The sequence below is a fragment of the Ceratotherium simum genome, chromosome 25 (genome assembly GCF_057802395.1).
Source record: "Ceratotherium simum simum isolate JZ-2026a chromosome 25, ASM5780239v1, whole genome shotgun sequence".
Taxonomy (NCBI): Eukaryota; Metazoa; Chordata; class Mammalia; order Perissodactyla; family Rhinocerotidae; genus Ceratotherium; species Ceratotherium simum.
In genome coordinates this window covers 4,438,061-4,464,426 of record NC_141924.1, presented here as the reverse complement: position 1 = coordinate 4,464,426, position 26,366 = coordinate 4,438,061, and the positions used below count along the sequence as shown (strand labels likewise).

The 26,366-nt window shown below is 63.2% G+C and overlaps 1 protein-coding gene across 1 annotated transcript; it reads left to right on the top strand.

Annotated features, from left to right (window-relative positions):
* The first annotated feature begins 193 nt into the window (after positions 1–193).
* LOC147913694 (uncharacterized) lies at positions 194–16,716 on the top strand. The gene is given in 6 exon segments (XM_087448565.1): positions 194–219; positions 445–526; positions 2,833–2,904; positions 13,819–14,060; positions 14,143–14,173; positions 14,175–16,716. Coding segments are annotated over 6 exon segments (792 nt in total). The 3' UTR covers positions 14,514–16,716.
* Positions 16,717–26,366: the final 9,650 nt, after the last annotated feature.

The following is a 26,366-nucleotide window of genomic DNA, read 5'->3' as shown; positions in this document are numbered from 1 at the left end:
TTCCAATCCCAGGGAATGATGGGTGCCAAGGGAGGGCTGGAGTGAGGGCACCTCCAAGGGGTGACTGCCCTCTGCTGGGAGCAGGCATCCTGAGTCCCGTCAGCCTCCTTCCTCTGCAGACGCTGGAGATGTGCGTGGCTGGGCTGTGAGGGAGCCAGTGGGTGGGGTTTGTTTTGGGTGCGAGTCCAGCACCATGGGCGGGAATGGGGCAGTCGGACGGTCAGATGAGGCATTCCTTCCTGTGCTTCTCCTCCAAGTCAAGTTCTTAACCTCTGTGCACCTCGGTGCCTGTCTACAGCGAGTGTTGGGCTGGGCCCATCTGTAGGTCTTGTGAGGGGTAAAGGAGAAGAGGGGTAGGGGCTGCATTGAGCCCCCTCTCCGTTCTCGGGGCTGTGCACCATCAGGCCTGCCGAGCTGACTACTTGGTCACCTTGTGTCTTACAGAACGTGGCTCGTCCCAGAGCACCCCCAGGAAAGTGGGCGCCCATCGTGGCCTTTGGAAGATGCTCTAGGACCCACCGCCCAGGTAGATGGTCTTTGCCCTGGGCCTGGGCGGGGAGGCAGCCCGGGAGGTGGGCGGCCTGGCTGGGGTGGGAATGTGGAGCCATCTTGTAGGAGACCCAGCACCAGCCCCACCCTCACAGGTCCCAAGTGTAGCCTGGCCCACCCTGCCCTCAGGAGTTCAGCCTGGCCCCTGACAGGTGGAAGAGAGCCCACCTCACGACCCGGAGCGAGGGAGCAGAGCAGAGGATCCCCTGGCCCGCTGTGGTCCCACCGAGACCTGCCACCTGCCCCGTGGCCTGATTACGGCACTGACTCGCTGCCTCGAAGCAGATGGAGTCGGGGAGGGCGGGAGGGCCAAGCTGTTGGCGCAGAGACTCTCCTGAGCAAGCCATCGCCACCCGCAGCCGTGCGAGGCAAGGGGCATGCCCAGCCCCCAGCCCACCTCCTACGAGCCGTCCGACTGGACGGACTCCTTTGGTGCCCGGAGCCTCAGTTTACCCGTCCATAAGACCGAGGCAGGAACACCTCCTGGTGGAGTTTGGGGATGCACAGCAAACCCCAGAGTGCTTATGCCTTCAGGGAGAGGGCCCAGGGGCAGGATGCAGTCTTTGCACACCGTAGGCACCGGGAAGTGGTAGGGTTTATAATTCACTGAAGACAGAAAACTCCCCAGGCGCCTGACCCACACTGGCGCTCTCCTGGCCTCCTCTCCCTTTGCTGGACCTCAGCACGGTCAGTTCCATCCGTTTGTTACTTCAGGCTTGTGTGTGCTGGGAGCTGAGTGAGACGAGATGGTGGTCAATGCAGCATGGGGACTTGCAGGCAGACTCAGCTCCACGTGGCCGTGGGGCTGTGTTGGCAGTGTCTCTGAGGCAGCCAGGAGGGTCTCAGCGGCCCGGGAACCCAGGCCTGCTCTCTCCACGTGGCTTTGGATCAATTTCACAGCCTTGCGGGGGACGTGGGTGTGGCCCGACCAGCGAGGACACTGCTGGAGGTGGCTGAGTGGGGAGAGGTGACCACTCTCAGGCTTCTGGGTCTGAGCAGCTCCACACAGTGGTTGTGGGTCTGTTTGCACATCACTGGAACAGGGTGCCCACCCGCCCACAGCAGGTGCTCTGTGGGGCCTGCCAGAGGCTGGGCCTGGCCTTATTCCAGACCCCCGAGGTTCTCTGTCAGTGCCTTCTGCGGTGTCTCCTGGGGGGGCATCTGAGGGCTCATGGGAATGGCCACACCATGGCTGCAGACTAAGCCATAGCATTGGGTCAGACTCCCAGGGTCCCTGCCCCACCCAGCCTTCACTGCTCTGTAGTCTTCCGGAAGCCATGTTCCCTCCCTGGGATTCTGTTTTCTCATTTGCAAAAAGGGCATCCAGACTTCTTCCTGCCTCCCTCCCAGGCACAAAAGAGTTGAAGGGGGAGCCAGACCAGCCTGAGAAGCTCTGAACTAGTGCAGCCACCACTTGCAAAGATGAAGCCTACACATGTGGCCTCAATTATCAGATGGGCAGGAAGGGAACTAAGGTGTTATTTTCTTGTTTATGTCCTGCCACATTAAACACAATATATATATATATGAAGCAGCTCAGAGCAACGTGGACAGTACAGGAGGGTAAAGATAAGCAGCCGAGGCGACTGGGGCGAAGGGAAAATCGAAGGTAGGCCTAGCAGAAGCCGTGTCGTTTAGGAGCCTCCCAGTTGCTGATGGTAACCCGTAAATTCAGCTCTAAGCTTCCTAGCAGCCAAAGCAAAGAGGGAGAGATGGTCCTTTGCAGGGAATGATGTTTGGGGAGTACTGGCTTCAGCAGTGATGCTGAGAGAGCTGCCTGGTGCTGACTCTCAGGATGCCCCAAAGGCCCGGATGAGGCCAAGGGAGGGAGCTCCCCGCTGCTCCGCATAACTGCATCCTGAATGCCTCACGCATTGTTTCATTTAGTTCTCTCCAACCCTAAAAACCTAGCTTGAGAGAGGGGCCGTGAGGGCCCCCAGGCCATACCACCAGGCCTCGCTGAGCCTGACTCTGATCTTGCGTCTCTCTGGCCCCCAAATCCACATCCTTGCATCCACATCTGCTGCCCCTTGGAGAGGGGTGGCCCCAGAAAACTGGGCTGTTTCAGCCCTAGTGTTTTGAGCACAAAGTCACATAGACACGGCGGCTCCCTGGCCTGTGGGGTCCACTGAGAGGCTTTGGGTGGTCTCTGAGCTGTGCTGGGCTTCTCAGGGTCTTAGGGCCGGGTGGGCCAGAGCTGACGGTACAAATGCTGAATGTGCGTCCCCCACACACCCGGGGGCTCCTTCCCAAGACGTAACCACCATGTCTCTCTCCTTCCAGGTCTCACCCCTTCTTTCCAGCCACTTCATTCCCCAGGTGACGCCTGAAGCCCAGACGGCCGTGTCACCTCAGGTCAGTGCAGCGTTTGAATGTTGAAAATCAGGGCTACCCACCCCCTCCCTCCAGGTTCCACCCCGGGCTGGGCATGCCTGAAATGGGACGCGCACGCACGTGTAACGTGCACGTGCGCACACACATGCACAGGCCCACACGGCCTCTGGAGGACTGAGGAGCCGGGCAGGCCCTTCCCACACACACACATCCCCGGGTTCAGCTAGGTCAGCTCTGACCTCCCACCAGCCTTTCCTCGGCAGAGGGACCCAGGTATCCCAGAAGTCGGGCTCGCTCGGGTCTCACTCCAGGAAGCTGGATTCGGGACCATCTTTCCAGCTCCGTCCCACACGTACGTTGAGTGAAGCTCCCTTTGTGGGGAGCCAGCTGTCTGGGGGTGTCCGTGGTGGGAGGGCTTGGGCCAAGTGCTGGGGACCGGAACCCAGGGCAGCTGGCAGTGTCTGTGGAGTCAGGCAGAGCTCAGGGTGCTCAGCAGGTGAGAAGGTCTCCAGTCTGCCACTTCCTATCATGGCTGCCTGGTGGCCCTGACGGGGGCCTGTCGTGCTTGGAGCCTGCCCGGGGCCCTCTGCCCACGCCCCATCCCCAGAGCCAGCCCACAGTGCAGACAGTCGGGCCCACTTGGCTGATTCTAGCCTCCTGGGGATTCGGGGGCCAGGCAGGCATCGTCTCCCCTCCTTGCTGTTGCCATGGCCAGGGGCAGGCCTGCCTCCCAGGTCTGCGGAGAGGAGCTCGGGCTGCTGCGTCTGGGCCCGGGACTCCTCTGCCATCTGGGCCTCGCGTGTCTAGGGGTCCAGCTTGCCCGCCAGACTCTACAGACACTGCCCCTGGGGCTTTTGTGTCTGCACGCAGGGCCTGTGCTAGCTGGTGCCCGAGGGTGGGGCGGGACACGGGCGAGGAGCAGGGGAGGCCCCGGGGGACATGAGAAACAGAGGGGAAAGGGGGACTTGCGGGGGATAACGAAGAAAGGGGAAGAACAGAGTGGAGGCAGAGAGAAAGCCGGGTGGGCTCGGGGAGAAAGGAGGCACAGAGCAGAGTGACCTGGAGGCTGCTTGGGACTGTCACTGGGAAACGGCCTGAGGGCACAGCTGGCCCCAGATGTCCCACCGGCCATCTCTGCCCACAGCCGTCTAGCCCAGGTACTTTCCTGGGCACCACTGTGAAATCCCGCGATGTCCTGGGGGCAGCAATGGCGGCCTTCAGGGTGTGAATGAACCCACACCCTAAGAGGTGTGTCCCTTACACAGGCTCGGGCACCAGACCACACCTGGGTCCCAACCCCTAAGCCCTGACAGGTACACACGCAGGAGGCCATGAGGGCGCATCCCCAGGAGCGTGGGAGGAGATTCCAGGGGAGGAAGGGCTGGCACACCTTGGAGGCCACAGGGTCTCCCCGGCCATGGCCAATGGGGGCCGTGCACAGCTGCTGAGGCCCAGGACATGTGAGAAAGGACCCAGAGCAGAGAAGGACAGGCCTGGGGGGAGTGGACGGTCCCTGGGTGGCACCCGTGTCCTCCATACTGCGTGATGGATGGAAGATGCGGCTGATGCACACAGTAGGTGCTTACTTGGTACTCATACAGGGCCTGAGTGATCACCAGGATGACCGCATGGCCTGGTCACTTCGAGGATGAGAGCGTGCCCAGGGCTAGCGGGGAGGGCCACCCCTCCTGCGTGTGTACGCACCTTCGTTCAGTGTCAGGACCACCAAGCAAGGTGGGCCTTGTCATCTCCATTCCGTTCATCCAGAAACAGAGGTTTAGGGGCCGAGAATAGCTCAGCTCTGGCCTCACCTGCGGCCCTTAAAGGCTGTTGGGACAATGGAAGCCCTTTGGGATGCCGGCTGGGGCTGGGGGAGCATTGGAGGTTTAGGGGGGGACAGTGACTCGCTTGGCCAGATGTGTTTTTGAACCGACTCGAAATTGCTCTGCTTGCACGTCTGCCCAGACATGGCCCAGGGTGGGGACAGGTCTCGGCATGGGGTGGCGCCCTCGGCCTCTGCTCCCTGCCCCTGTGCCTGGTGCCTCACCCACACGCGGTGGCAGACAGGAGCCATGTGGGCCTCTCAGCACCCAGTGCTGGCCGCTTCTCCGGAGGGAACATCCCTGTCCTCCCTGGTGCCCTGGGTTCCTGTGAATAGGGAGGCAGCCCCGTTCTTAAGGAATTGGTGCAGATGTGGGTTTATGGGAAACCGAGGCTCGGGGCAACAGGCCCGACACCCCACAGCAGAACCACATGGAGAAGCCACGTCTGCCAGCTCCAAGACTGACCCGTACTTGGCACCCACAGCCTGGAGACAGGGCCCCACGGTGATGCAGAGACATGACCACCAAGATGCCCTGGGGTAGCACACGCTGTACTTTTATCTTGTCACCTTGGACAGGGGGGCCTCCGAGGGCAGGCCCAGAGGGGCAGGAATTGCTCTAATACCCAATCTCCAGACACCCTTTATTGACCCAGACAGAAAAAAGCAAAGCCTTGAAAATACGTTTCCTTTGGTCTTCCGATCGCAGTGACAATGTTGACAAAATACAGAACGATGGCCTTCATTCAGCACTTCCCTGTTGGCCTGAGCAGTGCTCCCTGGCCGGGTGCAGTTAACCCCTGAACGCGAGGAGGGATGTGACAAGCAAACCCTGTGAAGACAAGGACAGGGTGCAGGGACCGCCTACCCCGCAAACCACATCTGGACAAAGCAGCTTTTCAATTCGGTTCATGCTGGTTAAGCACCTCCTGTTCCTTTGGGCCGGGCCCTGAGCCCGACACCCTTGCCATGTGAGTCATCGCTCTGCCTGGCAGCCCCACTGGTGGGCATCTTTCAGTGCCGCTCCCCTGTGGGGGCTGAGGCTCAGGAAGGTCAAGGGGTCAGCCCCAGGTCCCCAAGCCGATGAGCTGCAGAGAAGGGGCCTGGCTTCAACCTGGCCAGAGGTAGAAGCACCTCTGTGTTCCAGGAACGTGCAGTGTCCCCGAAGGGTCGGGGCCTCCCTGTGGTGTCGGGGCTGCCGCATCCTGAGAGGCAGGCTCCCTGGGGACGGGCGGGAGTGGGGACTGGGAGGCAGCTGGGGACGGGGCCTACAGCTCAGGCCCTCGCTGGAATGGTGCCCCAGGTGGGCTAGAGGGTTTGTAAGGAGTCTTCCTGCTGGAGTGAAGCCAGGAGGCCTCAGACCCAGTGCCCTGGGCTTCCTGCCCTGGCCTGAGCTTGGCCAGACGCTTGGACATTTCCCCGGTTGGAGGCCTTGTTCCCCAGATACTACTGAGCTAAAAGCTCAGCTATGTCCAGCTCTGGGTGGAGAAAGACCAGACAGACACAGGAGTGAGCTGCCCTTCTCTGAGAACATCGTGCCTACCCAGCCTGGCCGGCCTGGGAGAATTGGGAAGCCAGAAGGCCCTTGGCCATCACCCTGAGGAAGGAAAATTGAACGTCTCAGATGTGGGGCTTCCTGTGGTCACCCAGCACTGAGGGGTCTGGCTTCTCCTAATAGCTGTGTGACCTCGGGTAGGTAAATGGAGACGTCTCCGGGTCTCCATTCCCTCATCTCTGAAACACCAGGGAGAATGATAACGTGTGTACTGGCTGTGTGACTGTGGGGAAGTAACTTAACCTCTCTGTGCTCATTCCATCATCTGAAGATCAGGTTGTAATGAGGATTGACAGAGCCGTCCGGTAGGATGGGCTCAGGTCAGTGCCTCGCAGGTGCAGAGCGTCTGCACTTTACCGGGTTCCGACAGAGAGTGCGTGCCCAGGAAGTGGTACACATGTTTGCAGCAATATTGGGCAAACGGGGATTTGAACCCAGGGCCCTGCGGCTGTGAGTTTCCGCCTTCCCCAGTGAGCCTCCGTGGGGCAGCTCCCAAGGAGAAGCCACTCCTGGGAGAGGTCCTGCAAGAGGACGACCGTTTTCTTCACACCCCGGGAGTCGTCAGGACAGCTGTGATTACACGAGTGACAGTGGCACTTGCCCACCATGCGACACTGAGTCACCACGGCAGCCCCCACCCTGTAGAAGAGGCGCAAGGCCTTCCTCCTGATTCCACTCTTGTTTCTCGACACAGGCCCTGCACTGGCTCTGCAGCGGCCCATCCCCGTCAGAGCACGAGGCCCGGCTGTGCCCCAGGTGTGTGAGTAGCATCTCCCCCGACCTGGTTGTCTTTCAAGGGGCCCCCTGCTGGCCGCAGCCGGGGCCAGGGACCCCTGGACCTCTGTCTGTCTAAAGCGGGATTGGTCTCGGCCCCAGGTCTTCGCTCTGCACGGGCCGGGAGGGGTGGCCCGAGGCTGGGCCCATGGCGCCCAGAGCAGTCCTGCTTGTCTCTGCCGTGCATTCCGCGTTCTGGGTAAAATCCTGCCTGCCAGCCTCCACTCCAGAGGCTTCCAGTCCCGCAGGTGTCTGCTGGGACAGCAGGGGCCGTGCCTCTTGTCCAGAGGAGGTGAGGAGGGGGCTTCCAGAGGGACATGAGTGAGGCGTGGGTGGTTGGAGACGGAGGTTGGAGAAGCAGCCGGTGCAGATGTGGCCAGCTCCAGACCCTGGTTGGGCAGGGACTCGGGCCGTGGGAGGTCGGGAGGGGATATGGCTGTGCATCCCTGGAGCGGATCCTCCTGGTGACCCCTTCGCGGTCGCCCTAGCGTGGCCGGTCCTGCCGGCTGCCCTGTGCCACCAGCACTGGGCAGGAAGGAGCTGCCGACCTGGACCACAGGGTGGGATACGCTGAGATGTCCCTGGAATGCAGACCCGCCCCTCGGCCACCTGGTCTGGGGCTACCGTGACCTTGGGCAGTGGAGGCCCACCCTCCACGGGTCTGGGGCAGAGGAGGATTTTCATCTGGCAGGAGCCTCCCTTCACCCCCTGCCTCTCCTCAGCGGTCACCGCCTCCAGCTGGGTGGCCTCCCCGGCCTTGCGGGAGAGCATGGGTGCTGCTGCCCTGGGCAGGAGCCTGTCGTACCCAGGACCACCTGGAGCTCCTCCAAGGGGGTGAGGGGCCTCTGGCAGCCCAGGGCGGCTGGGAACTTGGGCGGGAGGAAGGTTCTGGAGAGGGTGCTGCCTGCCCCTCTCTCTGGCCAGGCCCTCCCAGGCCTCAGCACAGGACAGGCTGCCGCGTTCCAGAGTGGACATTCCTCCTCCCGCCGCTGCGGGGCGCATCCCTGCACTCTGGCCACCGCTGCCTTTGTCCTCCTAGGGCTCCACAAAATGGCCGCAGTAGCCCTCCGCCATTTTGTGTGTGAGTTGGCTGGGCGGGTGGCCTTGGCGGGGAGAGGGAGGGAGCCCACTGCCCGCCCGCCACCCCGAGCGGCCTGGACGGAGCCCAGCACGGCCCCCACCCCAGCCAGGCCTTGGCCGTGGCCGTGGCTGCCCTGGGTCGGAGCTTGGCACCGGCCAACCTCTTGGCAAGGTGGTCAGGGAGCCCCGGCCCTGCCCGGCCCCCGCGCCACCCCTCAGACTGACCTGCCAGCAGATGGAGATGCCGCAGAGTGGAGCCCAGGGAGCCATAATTAAAGCCGTGCTCCTGGAGGGAGGCCTTGGCAGCCCCGGGCCAGTGCAGAGTTCTAGAAATGACGCTTGTCCAAGTGGGTGGGAGTGGGCACCCTGGACATGCCGTGAACAGGGCAGCTCTGTTTTAGGCCGCGCTGGGGAGAGAAGCAGCACCCTTGGTCCTCCGCTGGCCCCCTCACCCCTTCACCTGTCCGAGGCACTGGCACGCGGGCCCGTGCCAGGCACTGGGACTCACGGTGGTCAGTCAGGCTTCGGTCTGGACACGGCTGCAGCACAACCTCAAGAAGCAAGGGCAGCAGGCTTCCTGGAGGAGGTGAGCTCCATGCGGAGAGTAGGGCGCCGCACTGCAGCTGGACTTCCCCTTGGGCTGGGCCGGCTGAGGTTCTGTGATGCACAGAGCTGGGGGTGAGCCTGTTCCTGCCACAGCCCTCACCTCTGTGGGACCCGGTCACACCAAGACCTCAGCCTCCCTGAAGACTCGTTCCAGGGCTGGGAGCAACCAGGCATCTCCCTCCTCGTCGGAGAGCTCTCTGGTCTCCCTCTGGCCTCGTGCGCCTCCTGTTCTTGTTTTGTGCACACCGTTGACAAGCTTGCTGCTCCGACAGCGCCCAGGGGATCAGAGGTAGCACATTGCCGACGGGAAGTGGTCATGCAAGAAGCAGGCTGCACGGTGTCCAGAGACTCTTGGCAACTGGTGAGCAGTGCAGAGGAGACACCCTTGTCACAGGAGCCAGCTCCGGGCCATTCACCATGGGACAGTGTGCCCTGCCGGCCTTGGCTGGTGGACAGGGGCGTGGCGTGCCTCCTGGAGCCGCCAGCCCTCCAGGCGTCCACGTCTGCCCGCAGTTCCCAGGATGAGGTCCTCAAAGGGCGGTGTACCTTCTGGAGGAAGCTCACAGAAATTTCCACATGAAGAAGCGGGGAATGGCATTTGAGGAAAGTGTGTGCGTGTTAAAGGAACTGCCGCATTTCTCTGGCAGCGTGAGGTGGCGCCAGGCAGACCCGGGGGCAGGCCCTGCCCTGTGTTCTCCGCGTGTCAAGGGAGACCGGATAGGAGCACACGTGTAGCAGAGCAGGGCCCCGGGAGCTGCGGGGTGCCTTCCCCAGACACCTGTGGCCCAGCCGAACCCTCCAGGCTGGGAAGGCTGCTGGATGCAGCCCCAGGCCCTTCCCAGACGCTCTCTCCTTGTGGTTCTCAGAGAGAACATTCCGTCGCCATGAAGCGAGGTTTGCTCAGGCCCCCCCACCCCCGGAAGCCCAGCCAAGGGCTGCGTGGTGGAATGCCCTGACCAGCACCATGGGTCCACATGCCAGGACAGGCCCGGAGCCTCCTAGGGGGCCAGGAGCCCCACAGCGGAAGGGGCGTCGGAGGGGGCTGCCGCCTCATGGGGCTGCTGGAGGGCGGGGTTCACACTGGGCATTTTCACGATGTGGTTGCCTCTGGTTCTCCCTCCCTTCCCCCCTCCCCTCGGCTTGTGACCCAGACTGCGGCTTCAACTGAGAATATTTTCAGATAAATACACGCCTTTGAGGTTAAAACTATTGCCTAATGGTTAAACACCAGACGGAGACGCCCAGAGGCTCAGAAAGGGCTCTGCGTTCTTGCGTTTCCCTTTGGACTCAAGCAAAGCCTGGAGTGGTGAAGAACAGCTTCCCCCGCCCTGGGCACAGGGCACCTTGGCCTTCCTCCTGACAGCCTTGGCATCCTCACGCCACTTGACAGAGCGGGCAGCTGAGGCCAGAGGCGCTGACTAACTTGCCTCAGGCCCATCGCTGGTTTGAGCCAGAGCAGAGGTCAGAACTGTGACCTGGCGGCCCCAGAGCCAGCTGTCTCCGCGCCCCCACGCCCATGGCCCCCGTGGATGCAAGTGTGTCTGCAAAGCAGTGCCAGCCCCCCCAGCTTCCCAGGTGCTGCGGTTACACTTGTGGGCTTCCAAACTCACGCATCAGTGGGCAGTGACGCTCGGCCCCCGCCCCACCCCGTGTGCCTGGCCTGCTCTAGGCTTGGGGCATCATGACAGGCCTGGCCCCTGCCCTGGGGAGTGGACGTTCCCCCGACCTGGCCACGTGCCCCCCACGAACGTGGAGGTCTCTGGGGACAGGAAAGCAGGGAGCCGGGGCAGGGCGCAGACTTCCAAGGAGAGGAGGTCCCAACCCGGAGCACATGTGCGTCCATCTCTGGGAAGCTGGACAGAGAGGGGTGCCAACGAGAGCAGCCAGGAGGAAGGAGGGCCTGAGGTCTGTCCCTGGCTGGGGCTCCTGTGTGGCCTGTGCCACCCAGAGGTATGCAAGGCCGTGGGAAGAGCCTGGGGTCAGAGGAACGGAATTCCAGTTCTGGCTTTGTTCCTGTGTCCCCGAGGGGTACCCTTGGGGGCAAAGAGGCCGCGGGCCCCCCACCTGCCGAGCTGTTGGAACCTGAAGCAAAAGGAAAAGTCCGTGACCACGGTTTGTCCTGCCTTTATTTGGGTTTGGTATTTTTAGATCATGGGTCTTTTCGCATTCATTTTTATTTTTTAAAATTTAGCGTTAAAAACTTTTGTTTCGACGACTGAGTTTTGGTGGCCCGTAAATCGGGCGCCCGAGGCGAGTGCCCGGCTAGCCTCACTGCGGCCCAGCCCTGCCGGGCGCACGGTGGGCGCGCAGCACTGGCCCGGCCCGGGTTGGTCGCAGACGGCCCGGTGCACACGTCTCGTTAACTTTATGGGCCATGTTTGCAGGGAGACCTGCCCCCCGCCTGGGCCGCAGGATGCCACCCCCACGGCTTTTTCCCAGACTCCATTGTTGGCATGGCTTGCCGAGCAGAAACACTGGAGGCTTTATGGGGAGAAACCTAATCGGGGCGGCAGTTGGGGGGGTAGCCGTGGGGGGGGGTCCTGGCTCCCAGTGGCCCCGAGCCAAGCCCGAGGTGACTGCTGGGTGACACCGTCTGTCTGCCTCGCTCGCTCCAGACATCCGCCAGCCCTGAAAGGGCCACCTGCCCACCGAGGCCTCCCACGCACCTGTCCCTGCCAGCCTGGCTCCTCCCACCCGGGCCTCCTGGCACCTTACCCATGGGCAGAGACTGCGGGACTGGGCAGGGCCAGCGGTGGCAGCTGGCAGGTGGCAAGGCGACTGCTGACTGCTCACTCCCTGGAGCCCTGCTCAGGGAGCCCCCTTCACGCCACGTCGCCTGCCTCTGCCGCCGGCCCTCATCCAGAGACTGGGGAGGGTCTGTTTGGTCTATCTCAGGACCCCCACATCCCCCTGGAAAAGGAGAAGTCTTTGCTGACCCCCTCAAGCCTAATGCCCATGGTCACTCCCAGGACTGTAGGGCAGGTGGGCCCAGCGAATCATGGCCCCTGACACGCAGAATTGGGGCTTTTCTTCCACTAGCTCAGAAATGTCCTCATGAACAGGTCACAGACCCAGGAACATCCATCCTACTTGCTCCTAACCCCCCCAAAGAAACGGGGGTTGTTAGCTAAAGAGCCACGTTCTGTGCGAGCCCTGCCTGGTAGGGCAAAGCCAGAGTGAGGACCCTGCTAGGGTCACGATGTCTGCTTCCTGGTCACCTGGAGCCGCTGTGAGTGCACAGGGAGCCGCTGCAGCCATCGGGGGAGAGAGGAATGTGGCCCCTGTTCAAGGGCACCCTTCACCAGCCCCGCTCACGTCAGCTGCACTGCCCGCTGCAGCTCCAGGTGATTCAGAGGTGGGGCCTGGATCCTTGAGCCGGGGCAGAGCTGGGATCCACCTTGGGGCCCCCTGAGGCCTCCTGATGGGCAATGAGAGAGGTGCACGTGTTTGAGGTGCACAGGGCCCTCGTGGGCAAGGAGCAGGGACAAGCAGGGCAGTCGCTCCTGGCAGAGGATGGGCAGGGGGCAGAGGCCAGGAGGTGGGGAGGGCTGGCGGACGGTCATGGAGGGTTGGGGAGGTCGCCCAGGGCATTTTTCTGCTCTGGGAGGCTGGAGGGGGGAGCCAGGGCATCCAAGGTGTGGGGGAGCCAGGGCTGGGCGGGGGCACAGTGGGAAGGAGCAGAGATGTGGCCGCACTGAGGGCGTGAGCCCTGGTGATGGACAGCTTGGCCTCTGGGAGCACTGAGGGAAAGGGGGCAGGACAGGACCCCCAGAGCCACGTGGTCTAATCTTCCCATCTCTGATAGTAGGTGGGGACATGGAGGCTTTGTGGTTGGCACGTAGGGGGCTGGACAGACCCAGGTGGGTCTGGTGCCCAGTCCAGTATCTCAGGCTCAGCCTCAGCGGCCCTCCAGCAGGTCAGCGGTCTAGTGTATGCTCGTCTTACACCTGTGTCGCTTTCTGAGAGGACTTGTTGGCTTCCCCGACTCGTGCTGGTCCCGGGAGGGCACCTTGCTGGAATGGGCCGGAGCCAGGTGGGGTTGCAATTCATGGAGCAAGCCCTGGCTGAGGCCTCGGGCCGGGTCCTGGAAGACCCTTTCCCCCACCAGGGGTTTCTGCTCTTGGGAGGACCCCAGGCCCCACCTGCCGCAGGACGGGAGCCTCACCTCTCTGAAGCAGCCTCTGTGAAGCGGGGATTCAGCTCCTCTCTCCCGGGTCCCACTGACTGCCAGGTGTACCCTCCTGCGGGCCCAGAGCCTCAGTGTGAGCTTGGCACGGCGCTGGCTGCCCTGCCTGGGAACGCCAGCGGCTCTGACCGTTCCAGGACAAGGCCTGGGTCTTGGTGGTCTCCAACCCGGCATTGTCCAGCACAGGTGGCCATAGAGGCCGTTCTGTCCAGGCTCTTGCACGGGGTATGTGCCCCGTGCAGACAGCCTGGGCTGAAATGCAGGATCTGCAGCAGGTGGCGGGGAGAGGCCGGGAGGAGGCACAGGGCATGGCTGCGTCTCTTCCAGACCTAACGCTTGGTCCTTTTTTCCTAAAACCCAAACAGTGGTGCTGAGACGGGAGCTCCTGTCCTCAGCCGGCCTTCCTCCCCGTGAGCTGGGTGTTAGGGCAGGCCCCTGGGCCAGGGCCGCCCAGCCCTGCAGGGGCACCTCGCCGCCTGCCCCCCTCTTCCCAGCCCGGCCCGAGCCCCTGGGAGGCCTCGCTTCTGGCCCCGGTGTGGGTGCACGCCCATTCCTGCTGGATGCCCGGGTGACTCTCAGAGGATGGCATGGGTGACAGCTGGCAACACAGTGTGCCCCTCCCACCATCCTTGCTCTGGGAAGTAGGGAGCCATGGAGAATTTTATAATGGGGAGGGACGTGGTAGAGCTGTGCCCACCCCGTTCATCTCCAGGCTCCACCATGAGGCATGGAGGTCCTTAGAAGGGGACCTAATGGTGCCACAGCCCAGCCTTTGCCCAAGCTGTACCCTCCGCCTGCAGCCACGTCTCTCCTCGTCCTCCTGCCTCTTCAGCAAACGCCCCCAGTTGACACGCCTCATCTGCCCACAATGCGCTTGTGATATTGTGACCTTTGACCTGTTGTTCTCTGAAGGTTGCCTCTGGCCTCCCCCATCAGACTAGACGTGGCCTGAAGGAGCCGTGGTCCGTTGCAGTGTGTCTGGATGGAAGAGGAGCACTCAGCCCCGTCTCCCTCTGCATGGTGAGGACTCACTGTCCCCGGGTCACCATGTGCCAGCCGCCCCCCAGGCTCGCCCCACCACCTCCATCCAGGCTTGCCCTGCCAGGACTCTGGGGCTTGGAGTCCCCAAGGTGTCCCCTCCTCTCCTCCCAGCTGTGAACCAGCCCTTGAGTGAGTTATTAATATACCCAGGCTGCCTGCCATCATCTGAGGTGCCACACAGGCGAGTCTCACCTGAAACAAGAACAAAGGCCAAATGAGGGAAACTGAGTCACATCTGCTCCCGGGCTGGGCTGGGGGCCCAGGGTGGGGCTTGTGGTGATGGCCAGGGTGGGTGTGTCTTCCTGTACCCCCCCCCTCCATGCCTCACCACCCCGTGGAGCCCAGTTCTGCAGCCTGTGGCTCCCAGCTGGGGCTGGGGCCCTCCTGGGGTCAGCACTGCAGGCTCTGGAGCTGAAGCCCAGGCCCAGGGAGGGCAGGCGGGTGGAGGCCGCAGGGTGGGGGCTGTCGCAGTCTGCATGGTGGCACACACGTGGATTCCAGCTGCGATGTTAGTTAAGGGTGGCCAGGCTGCTGCCCACATTCCCGTCGGGTGGCTGCTGCATTGACCCACGTCTCAGTAGGAAGTCAAGGCCCAGGAGGGCATAAGGTGTGCCCAGAAAAGCACAGCGAGGAGCCCGGCTGGGGTTCGCAGCCATCTCCACCTGCTGGGCCATCCTGCCCCATGCCACCCTCAGCCTGCTGGGGCTACGCTCAGGGTCCCTGCCGCCTGAGGGTGTTGAGGTCTCAGGGGCTAAGTCAGGAGCCCTGAGAGCTCGCTCAGGGTGCCTCCCCTAGAGTCACTTCCAGACATTCACAGGGAGCCCTGGGCTGGGAGCCAGGTCCTTGGCCTGTTTCCTCCCCGGCAACGAGGCTAATGACAGCCAGTCACCCCATAGGGCATCAGCAAACAGCCAGAATCTTCCTGCCTGGAGGCTCCATTGCTGGGAGGGGCCAAGGGAAGACCCTCAGTCACTGTTCCCTCTACCCCCACCCTGGTGGCTGGCTGCCTCTGCCTGGAGCATCCCTGGTGTCACGCTGGTCCTGTCTGCCAGCCACGGAGTCCATGTGGAGGCAGGGGACCGGGACCTGAAACCCTCTCACGCAGATTTCTTTCTGGGGCCTTGAGGGGACACAGAGTGTCTGTGATCACAGGCCAACTGGGTCCTGGGCAGGGGGTTCGGGCTGTGTTGGGACATTCCTGCCCCCCCCGCCCATGACTGCACCTCAGTCTCCTGTGCTGGGTGGACTGTGCTGGGCATGGCCCCTGATGTTGTTGGCCCTGGCTGAGGGTCCTGGGACTTCCTCTCTGCCCCTCGGTGGGGAGGGTACACTGCCCTGTACAGGGTGCTGTCAGCACAGCGCCTGACACCCAGGGGTTCAGGGAGCAGTAGCTACCTGCTTGTTGGGACCAGGCATGAGAACTTCCTCTGCGGCAGTGGCCAAGGCCAGGCCTGGGAGAGCTCGAGAGCAAGCCCCCTCCCCTGACCTGGGGTCAGGGACCCCGACCTTCTGAGCCTCAGTCTCCTCACTGAGAAGTGGAGTCGGTGATCCACCTTTACCAGGCCCGTGAGGACCAAATGGCACAGCCCAGCCTGGTGCCTGCCTGGAGGCGGCGGCCTGCTAGGAAGGGATGTGGAAGGAGGTTTGGAGTATCCGAGAGCTCAGAGCTCTCGTACCATTTGACTAGGTAGAAAGCAGGACATTCTAACCCCCGCTCTGCCACCATCAGCTGCGTCATGTCACCTCTCTGGGCCTCAGTCTCCTCACCTGTAAGATGGATTGACAGTAGTACTCGCCTCATCAGCTTCTCAGGGTTCCCCAGAAGGTGGTGGCCATGCTGGTGGCTGTGGTGGATGTTTATTGAGGCTGATTCTGGGTCTCTGTCTCTCGAGGGTCTAGTTCCGGCCCAGCCGCCCTCCCCTGGGGGCCAGGCTCCCTTTGGAAGAAACAGCATCCAGTGGCCTCTCTCCAAGTGGGGACAGCTCAGGTCACCGTGGATGGCAGGACCAGACCGACCAGAGCCCATGGGGAGGGAGTCCCCACCTGTCCAGTGGGTGGAGGGAGCAGGCCCTGAGGTTACAGGTGCATCTCAGGGCAGCAGGGAGCTGGGAGGCTGAGCTGTCAGATGGAAGGTGGGCAGCCAGATGGACACTCACAGCACCTTTTTTTTTTTTTTTGCTGAGGAAGATACACCCTGAACTAACATCTGTGTTCATCTTCCTCTGTTTTATATGTGGGTCACCGCCACAGCATGGCTGACAAGTGGTGTAGGTCCGCGCCTGGGATCCGAACCCGCGAACCTGAGCTGCAGAAGGAGAGTGCGCCAAACTTAACCACTAGGCCACAGGCTGGTCCCCACAGCAGTTTTCTGACACATGTTCGTCTCCAACAAATGACAGCCTTCCTCCCAGTGTCACCAAGTCAGAAGTCCCTTGGGGACATCACGGCCACTCCTGTCCAGACGGGAGTGGTCCAGCTGCCTGTAACAGTTTCCCAGAAGCCACCTCGCACTTTTCCCTCCCTCCCTCCATCCCTTCTCTCTCTCCCTTCTCTCTCTCCCTCTGTGGTTGGTGGTTTCTCCTGGGGGGCTCCTCTCCGTGGGGGTGGTCCCAGCAGTTCACTGGTGCCCTGGCCCTCTGCTGACCCGCCTGCCAGAGTCCCTGTGCCCTTAGCACCTGGCTGGCCTGGCCCCCAGCCCCGGTTCCCCAGCAGCTCTCCCCCGCTCCAGGAGGCCTCCAGAAGCCGTGAAGTCCGTCCCAGCACCAAGACTGACGGCCCTTTGGGGTGAGGTAGTAGGTTGTATAGTTTGGGGCTCTGCCCTGCTATGGGGTAACTATACAATCTACTGTCTTTCCTGAAGTGGCCGTAATAGCGACGGTGGACAGCATCCGGGACCCTGGCTGCGAGGGGCGCAGGGAGGAAGGGGAGGGAGCAGCCTCTCGGCGGGGGGCGGTGGCTGACGTGCAATGAGAAGACTGACAGGCTGAGGGTGCACTTGCTCTGTGCCCTTGGGCAGGTCCCTTGACCTCTCTGTGCTTCAGTTTTCTCATCTGTGAAATGGGGGCAAATGAGGATTGAAGGAGAGTGTGTGAAGTGTCCAGGGCAGGGGAGGGCTCAGAGTTGACCTTACCTCTCCCCCCGCCATGCTGAGGCCTATGGGACGGTTTGTGCAGCCTGCCCCCCCCCCCATCCCACAGGTGGCCCAAGCAGATTTCTGGACTGGGCCCTCAGCTGCGTCCCTGTGGCCAGCACTGGGCACCAGGAGGAGGAGCTGGGGGCCCCAGAGGACGGGGCAGCTGACTTGGCTGAGGTTGCAGGGTAGGGAGACCACGGGTCTGCCTCAGTCAGCATGTTCCCCCAACGACACCCCAGCCTGCCCAGCTCAGCGTGAGACCCAAGGAGGGAGGGAGGCTGAGGTTGTCCCTCTCACTGCCCGGCTGTCCCAAGCAGGAAGCGAGAGGAGCGTTCTCCCAGCCACCGCAGCCCCTCATGGGCACAGGCTCGCTCCCCGCTCCAACAACCCGCAGGTTGGTGGTGTGGGCTGCACTGTGCGTGGGGACACCGAGGCACCATCTGCATTTTCCCTCCTGCCCTGCGCCTGCCTAGCCCTCCAGCTCGGCTCTGGTGGCTGCAGACCACCGGGTAGGGCCGGGGCTGGGCGTAGGGCAGCGGCGGGCACGGCGGACCCTCCCGCACCCGGGCGCCGGCGGGGTGAGGTAGTAGGTTGTGTGGTTTCAGGGCAGTGATGTTGCCCCCTCAGAAGATAACTATACAACCTACTGCCTTCCCTGAGGAGCCCAGCGGCACGTCCCCGGGAGGGCCCGCCCCGTGCTCCAAGGTGACATCAGGGCAGCTGGCCACGTGGTGGGAGGCTGCAGTATGCACACCTTGACTTTAATAAAAGCTGTTCTGACGTGAATCTGGAACTGGCTCACTGTTCATTCTAGAAGCCCAGGGACTGGACAGTGGAGAGTGTGTGCGTGTTGGTGCTGTTGGGGAGCATGTGCGTGGCCTGACTGAGGAGCCGTGGCCTGGACTGGTGGGGGTCACCAGGCTTGCCTGTCTGTGCCCCTGACCCCCCCATTCCAGCAGCCTTTGGACCCTTCTGATGGGTTCAGTCCTGGACCCCAGACGCCAGCCCATCCTCCACCCCACTCACGCCCCCTCTGAGCGCAGGACTGTGGGCCCCAGGCCCCAGAGGGCAGTCCCCTTGTGGGTGGCGTGGACTCCCGTCAGTAGCTCCGAGCACAGTCCAGGCCCTGGCCCCTGAGGTCCCCTCAGCACCTGGGGGTCGACGGGAGCCCAGAAGTTCCCGTCCTCCCGCCCAGCTCCCTCAGGACAGCGTCCAGGGTAGCCATTGTTTCAGGTGTCCATCCTCGGGCCGACCGCCATCCCAGATGTTCACCCACGTTTCTGCCATAGGCCTTGCCTTTAGGTTGGAGGCGGCCGCTGGCCTGTGCCTGTGATCCCAGCCTGGGTGTCAGAAGAGGCCTGTCCATGCCTGACCCAGTGCCGAGAGTGTCCCTCGGGGGAGGTGCTGGCACGGCGGGGTCCACACACTGCCCTGTGCCCGTGGTGCCTGGCACAGACCCTAATAAGGCACCACTTTCCCAGCTGTGGCCAGCCCCCCAAGTCAGCCCCCATCCCCTACAAATACAGCTCTAGGTTGGCCCTTGCCCACAGCATGGTGCACACAGAATGGGATGCCACTGCAGCCCCCAAATGCTGCCGCCTGAGAGGAGAGCAGACAGGATGCGGTCAGTCCTCAGATGATGGTCTGGGATAGCGACCCTGTGACAGGGACCAGAGGAGGCTCCTGACCCAGCCAGGGGTCTGCAGGGCCCCATGAGGAAGGGCCGGCTGAGCAGGGACCTCTCGGCCGTGCACACAGCGGCTTGGGGCCTTGGCGGGTCACTCCTTCCAGTACTCTGGCCCCCTCCCCCCATGGTGACTGTCTGCAAGCTGCCATCTTGGCCCAACCTCCATCCTGAGTCTCCTGGCCTCCTCCTTAATCTTCGCAGGTCTCCCCAGCCCCACGTGGCCATGCCTGGGCAGACCAGCGAGCCCCCACACTGACATCCATCCGTGCCTGTCCTCACCTGGGTCTGCCTGCCTTCAAAGAGCTGCTGCTACACTGTGGGTCAGGGGCTGGGGGAGCCCAGAGCAGGGACCCCATGAGGCAGGGCTTCCTAAACAGGAGCCATCTGAGCTGGACCTTGACAGCTGTATAGGAGTTTGCAGCTGGAGACAGAGGAGAGGCCTTTCTAGTGGGGAGCCCCATTGCCCTCTGGGGCCAGGGCGGTGACACACTTGGGTACTGTCCACCTCCCCTACTTTACGCCATGGCCAGTCAGCGGCAGAGTCTGGCCACTTGTGTCCCCTGAACATCATTTCTGTCCCTCTCCTCTCTCCATCCCCACTCTCACCACCAGGCCTCAGAGCCTCTCTGAGCAGCCCCCCTGTGCCCAGCCCCACCCTCACACCTGTGCACACCCTCACCTGCACCCCTCCGTGCCCCTCCCTGCTCATCAGGGCTCTGAAGGCACAGCCCCCTCCTCTGAGCGTCCACGGCTCAGGCACTGCCTGTGACCACGGTAACCTGTGTCTGTGCGTGAGCCGACTGTGACCGTGAACGCCCCAAGGAGTCGCTTCATTCTTTCCTCCCTACACCTCCGCTGTGCCCAGCCCTGCAATCAGAGCCAGGCTCTGCCCTGCAGAGTTCACGGCCTGGTGGGGAGTAGCCAGGGACACGCAGAAGCCACTCGTTGTGGTCAGCGTCATGACAGGGGCAGCCCGGGGCTAGGAGAGCCCCGAGGAGCCCTGCACCCAGCCCTGCAGTCAGAGGTGGCTTCCGGGAGGAGGTGACACCTGGCTCACTCTCTGTCCTTCCTACCTTCCAGCCAACCAACCTCCAGCCTCTCCTCTGCCAGCTGGCTGTCCCTAAAGACACGGGTGTCGGAACCGCCCAAATGTGGGTCTGAGGAGTCGGGGGGACAGGTGCTACCCATTGTCGTCAGTGTGGTCAAAGCAGTTGGTCTGTTTCACCCCCCTCGCCCAGCGCTGGGAGGCCCTGTGGCCCTGGGAGTTTGCGGAAAGAGCCCCAACTTCCGGGACAACGGCCTGGGGCAGTCGCTCTACTCACCAAGCCTCAGTGTCCCCCTCCCACTTCGCAGGGTGCCGTGTGCATGTCAGGAGGCAGCGGCTCCGAGAGCTTGGCTCTGGGGGAGCACAGAGTGGGCACAGGAGAAGGGCAGGGAGCAGGTGGGCCTGCCCTGAGCCCTGGTCCTTGGCCTGGGCGCTTGGCGCCACCTGCTGCCTGATCCAGGGAGTAGCTCCTGGCCAGGCTCAGGGCCAGTCAGCAGGTGAGCGGGCGGAGAGCAGGCTGGGGGTCCCAGAACTCGGCCCCCCCAGACTGCGAGCTCCGCAGGCAGGCGGGGACTGTGGTCAGAGATGTGGATGAGTCAACTTGAGAACAGCCCAGCTCAAGTCCAGGGGAGAGAGCAAGGGACCAGGACCCTGGAGGTGGCCCCCACGTCCCCAGGCATGCGGGAGCCAGGCCTGCGCGGACCCCTCCTAGCCGAGGCGGGTCACCGAAGCACGGCTGTGTTCTACAGGAGAGGGGTCTGCATGTCCCTGCTCCTCCTGGGCTTCAAGGGCTTCTGGGTGTCCAGCGTGGGCCCTTTGAGAGCCCGTGGGCCCTAAGGTCCACAGGGGCCACCTCTGACCTTGGACCCCCAGGATGGACGGCTGAGCCAGTCCAGCATTTAGACCCTACAGCCTGGAGCCAAGCCAGGGCCTGCCTGGCCACGTGGGCACTGAGGGACAGGGCTGTCACCCAGGGCCAGCACTAGGGTGAGGTGGCAGAGGCCCAGCGTCCCAGGGGGCTCTCACGCTCGGGGTCAGTAGCAGGGCCAGCCTGTCCATCAGCACAGTGGGCACAGAGCCGAGCCGCGCATACTGTTAGGGGCCCACGAGGCAGTTTCATTTAATTCCTTTTAAAATCTGAAGGAAAAACAAAATACAACAATACTGAATATGTGTAGTAACGAATATATGCTATATGTAATATACAATATATAGTGAAGGTATGTAATAATACATGGTATGTAATATATGACATCTACAATAATGAACCCAGCCTGGACTATATTCATCTTTGTACCACATGTCATAAAACATGTTTTCTAATCTGTTTTGTGGAGGAAGGACCTGGAAGGCAGTGTCCCCGCCTAAGAGTCACCTGGGCCCCCCCGGGAGGGTGGGTACTGCACCGCCGCCCAGAGAGGGCGGGCGCCTCCTCCAGTTCCATGCCCCGGGCCCCTCATTCACCTTATTGTCACCACCTAAGTCCCCCTTCCTGGCCAGCCAGAGGGAGGCCTGGGCCGCAGCTGGCTGGGCGGCCCCCGCCATCGGACCGTGCGTTTCCCGACAGTGACACCATGTGGCGACAAGAGGCAGTGGCAGCCATGGTCTGTGAGCCGCCGAGCCCTGCCCGCACCCCTCCTCTGGCCTGGGCCCAAGGCTGTGGAAGGGGATGACCCTTCCTGGGCTGGAAGCCTCGGGTTCAAGGTCAACTCAGAGGAGTGGGTTGCAGGGGCACGTCCTGCTCCTCGGGCGTGTGGGGCCTGAGCACAGACTAAGTGATAACCGAGCAGCATCTGCCCCGCACCCCCTGCGGTTCCCTCCATGTTCTGGGCGCCCCACAGCGACAAGCTGGGACGCCCCTGCCGTGGTCCCCGTCACAGAGGAGGGCACCGAGCCCCGGATGACACGGCCAGCAGCATCCTGCTCACCATCAACGAGCCCTCAGCATCCCTGCCCCTCTCGGACCCCCTCCTCATGGCCACACCCACAGCAAACCTGTGAGGGGCACGGGGCCCCCGCTACCCACAGGGAACCGGAGGGAGCTACTGAGGATTCAGACCCACATCTGTCCCCAGGCACCGGCCACTGGTCTGAGGTCAGGCTTCCTGCAGGAAGGGAGGCCTGGGAGGAGAGGGGACTGGGTTGTCTGGAGCCCTGGAGATGGGGTGGCCCCTGGCAGTGCCCCCGACCCCTCCCAAGGCTCCCACAGCCTCCTGGGCCCAGTGCCAGAGAACCCCCAGCTGCTGTGAGTCTATATGGCGGCCAGATCTCTCTGGAAGGAGTGACTTCCCCACGGGTGGGGGTGGGGGACTCAAGCCGATAGTTTAAATACTGGTGAGTCATCCCCCACTGGTGACGCCATGTGCGGAGGTGGAGTTTCCCATCCTCAGGACAATCCTGGAGGGGCTGCCGTCCTGAGCCCATGTCATGGATGCAGACACTGAGGCTCAGAGAGGTGGAGTGACTTTCCCAAGGCCACACAGCAGGCCGGGGCAGAGCCGGAATGGCAACCAGGTCTGTCCACCCCAGGGCCTGTAGCCGGGCAGGGAAGGAGTGGTGGTGCAGAGGCGGGACGGTAGAGCTCTGGCGTCCCTTCCCTGTGGCCAAGGAAGCAGGCTGGGCCCAGGGCCCTCCGGTGCCTCAGCTGCCTGCCTTGCACCTGAGGTTGGCCTTAGCAAGAGAAGAGTGGCCGCCTGCACACCACATGTCTGGTCCCCCAGAAGGAAGTGACCCTTGTCTCCCCTCAGACTTGACCTGGCCTCAAAGGTGGTGGGGCCTGTCCCTGGTGGGCCTGGACCCCAACCCTCCACCTTCTCAAATCCTGGGTGTCCAGGCCCTGCCCCAGGCCAAGCCCCAGGCGGGCAGTGCCGTCCAGATGTGGTGAGCAAGAAATGCAGACCTGTGGTCTCCAGGAATCCGACAGAAAAGGGCGCCGGTCCTGGGGAAGGCCTCGCCCCTCCCTCCCCTCCCCCCCCATCACGGGGCCTCACTGGGCCTCCCCCTCTGCTGCCCATTTGCTGGGTCAGCCCTGAGAAGTCCAGGGCACCCGGCACCTGAGTCAAGATGTCCTATGCAAGAGACCAGAGCCACTGGCCTGTGGAGCATCAGGGCCCAGGCGGCAGCTGGTGGAGGAGGATGTGAAGGCCTGGGGGCGGGAGGCGGGGCGGGGGCGGAGGGAGGAGCCAGGAAAGCCACCTGTTGTGGGGGGTGGTCCCCTTCCAGAAGGAGGGAGACGGGAGAGGCTGAGGAGGGAGGAGGGCAGGAGGAGCCAGTGTAGACACTTCCTCTAAGAGACTCTGTGAGGAGGGGGAGGGCCGTGGGCCGTAAGGGGAGGTCCCTGAGGAGAGCGCCCAGCAGGCCCCCTTCCCAGCAGCTCCCATGTGCTCAGAGCAGTGTGGAGAGCAGAGCAGGTGGGGGTGTCCGGTTCCAAGGGCGAGGAAGGCCATGTCCCCAGAGGTCACCAACAGCCTGAGGGGTTCAGCCAGATGGCCCACCTCCCCCACCAGGCCAGAGGGGACAGAGGCTTCCAGAGCACCCAGCAGGCCCTCTGGGTGCTGGGGGTTTGGGAGAAGCGTCCTGTAGGCAGTCTGTGGTCATCCCCAGGTGGAGGCATCCTCCAGGGGCCCGTGTGCCCCAGCCAGAGGGAGGCCAGTAAACAGCTAGGCCCTCTGGCCTGTAGACATTCGCCCCAGCAGCCCCTGAAATGCCATGGGGGGACCAGGGCGTGGCAGAAGGAGCACATGACCAGGAGACCACCCAGCAGGAGGGTCCCGGCTCAGCCACACACTAGCTGTGTGACCTAGGGCAAGCCCCTGACCCTCTCTGAGCCTGTCTCCTCACCCAGGCCAAGGACGAGAAGACTGGCTGTCCTGGGGACATGGTGCCCACGGGCAGCAGGCACCGGCTCAGCAAATGCCGGCCAGGGTGGGCAGAGCAGGCACGCTCCGAGGGAAAGAGGAGATAAAGGCCCTAGCGCCTGCCTCGCCCCACACAGAGAGGCACCCTGACCCTCAGGCCAGCAGCACACGCTCCCTCCCGTGTCTCTGTCTTCTCTCCCCCAGCCCTTCTCTTTTTCTCCATCGAGCTGTCATAACCCTCCAGCCGAAGGACACAAGGGCCCCCGTGGTGGAACAAGGGGCTCATTGGTCTTTGCAACCAGGGAGACCCTGGGGCGTCTCAGTAAGAGGGTGTTGGGGGGTCTGAGGAGGCGGGGCATTGCCCAGGATGGATGCTCTCGGAAAGTGGGGGTGATTCTATGATGGGGTGTCTTAATAAACCTTGTCTGCAGGGAGGGGCCTGGAGCAGGTACGGCCGTGACTGGTGAGGCAGCAGCCACTCCTGTGGCCGGGACGGGCGAGGTGTGGACATTTCATGGCGTGGACGACATTCATGTGTCATCCGTGTTCAGACGTGACTACAGGGCTCTGGTTTTTGTCCTGACCCATCGAGGTCCCGGAGTGTCCTTGTCCGGGGTCGGTGTTCTGTGAAACAGTTCAGGTCCACGGGAGGACACCCAAGCCCCGCCGACACCCCCGCTGCTCCGGCCGCCCTGGCCACTTTCTTTTCCTCAGCACTGAGGAAAAGGTGCTGAGGTGGTGTGGTCCCCCACCACCACCAGGCTATGGGCTCCAGGGACTGTGTCATCTTGTTCCTGCAGCGTCCCCGCACCTAGCCCTGGCACACAGCAGGCGCCCAATAAATGCCCACTGAAGGCACAAACGAATTAGAGTGAGCACATGGTCTGGTGGGGTGGAGCCCAGCGCCACGAGGACGCTGGTGGGAGAGGTGGTGGGGCAGGTGGGCGACAGGGAGCAGCACCCGGGGACCCAGGCTGAGGAGGGGCTGGCTGTCCCCTGTAAGGTCCGGGAGGCGCTCTCGGACTCCGAGGCCCCTGGACAAGCGCATCCAAGGCTGCTGCCCTGTGTCCTCTCCCGGAGGACGCTGCGGTGAGCCCACTGAAGGCCCTGACAAGGCCTCTCGGACTTGGTTCAGCCCACCACAGTCAGGCCCCAGCTGGTCCAGTCACACCAGTAGCCGTCCCACAGGACACAGCCACCACAGCGGGCCGTGGCCCAGCCTGGCCTGGCAGCTCGGAATTTGCAAAGGTCCCTCTGGCTGCTGTGAGCGGAGAGGGCCCCATGGAGGCAGAGAGCCCCGAGGGGTGGTGGCCAGGGGGCTCACACCAAAGCAGGTGCACTGGACCATGGTGGTGACCAAGGAGAGCACTGAAGTGGGCGGGTTTGAGAAACATTGCGGGTGACACCACAGGACCTGGGGGTTGAGTGGGGCAGAGGTGGGGGTGGCGGGGAGGCCCAGGCCTCTCTGGGCTGACACGTGGATGGTCACTGAGACAGAGGAGCCAGGCTGGGAACAGGTGCAGAGCAGGTGAGGTTTGGAACACGCCCTGTGAGGTGCCCCAGAGACTGACCTCGGGGGCCGCACACAGGCCCAAGGCCAGGCCTTTGCCCCCCGGGGAGCGTCCTGGGCCCACCCTGCAGGAAGCCAGGCCCGGACCCCGTGCACCCTCCCCACACTCCCTGCCCACGGGGCATCCAGGAGAGACTCCGGGGCTTCCTTGCCTGCTTGCTGGGGGCCTTCAGGGTCAGGGAGGGCTCCTCACGCCCTGGCCCCATGGGAGTCAGGCCTTGCTGCAGGCTCGGAGCAGCAGTGGGGACAGCAGCAGGGGTACCCAGGACCCAGCCCAGCCGGGCCCCGGGACAGGGTTTAGAGCTGGGCAGTGGGCCATGGTGTTCTGAGAAGACCCAGGCAGGCCCAGGGCCAGAACCCCCAGGACAGGAGCTGAGACGCAGCTCCTGGAGCTTCTGTTCTCAGGCAAGGCCCTCGTCCTAGCGGGGGCCTCCTCCTAGAGGGCTGGGCCGCAGGGCTGGGCGGAGCCTGGCTCCGGGGCGGAGCCCAGACCTCGTCCCACTACTCGTGGTCAGAGCGAGGGGCGTCTCCCTCTCTCTGCCAACAGGATCTCGGCCAACAGCGGCTCTGAGAAGGGTGCTGGGGACGGCCGGGCGGGGCCTCGGCTTGGTCAGGGCAGGCAGACCAGACCCCACTGGCTGGGGCTGCTCAAGCCCACCTGTGACCTGGGTCCCTGCAGGGCTGGGCCGGGGTCCCCACGTACCCTCAGCCACTTCAGCCCGGCCACCCTGCGAGGGGCCCTGAGCACAGCCAGAGAGAAACCGGCACTGGCACGGCGTCAGGAGCCTGGCCTCTGTCCCTGGCCCAGGCCCTGCCTCCCTGAGGGACCTGGGGAGCTCCTGACCCCTCTGTGAGCCTCAGTTTCCCCATCTGCACAATGAGGAGGGCGTGGACCCTTTCAGCTGTGCCCTCAGGATGCGCGGGTGCATCGCCAGCCTCTGAGTGTGACCACCAGGTGGCGCCATGCGCCTGATTAGAAAGTGCTGCTCAGCCTCGGGGGTCTGGGAGACCTGGGCCCTCCTCCTCAGTCCCGAGGACGAGCAGTGCCAGGAATCAAGAGCACGGAGGTGGGGGTGCACAAGGTGGATTCAGCATCAGCCGGGCCACCACCACAGGGGCAGGACGCC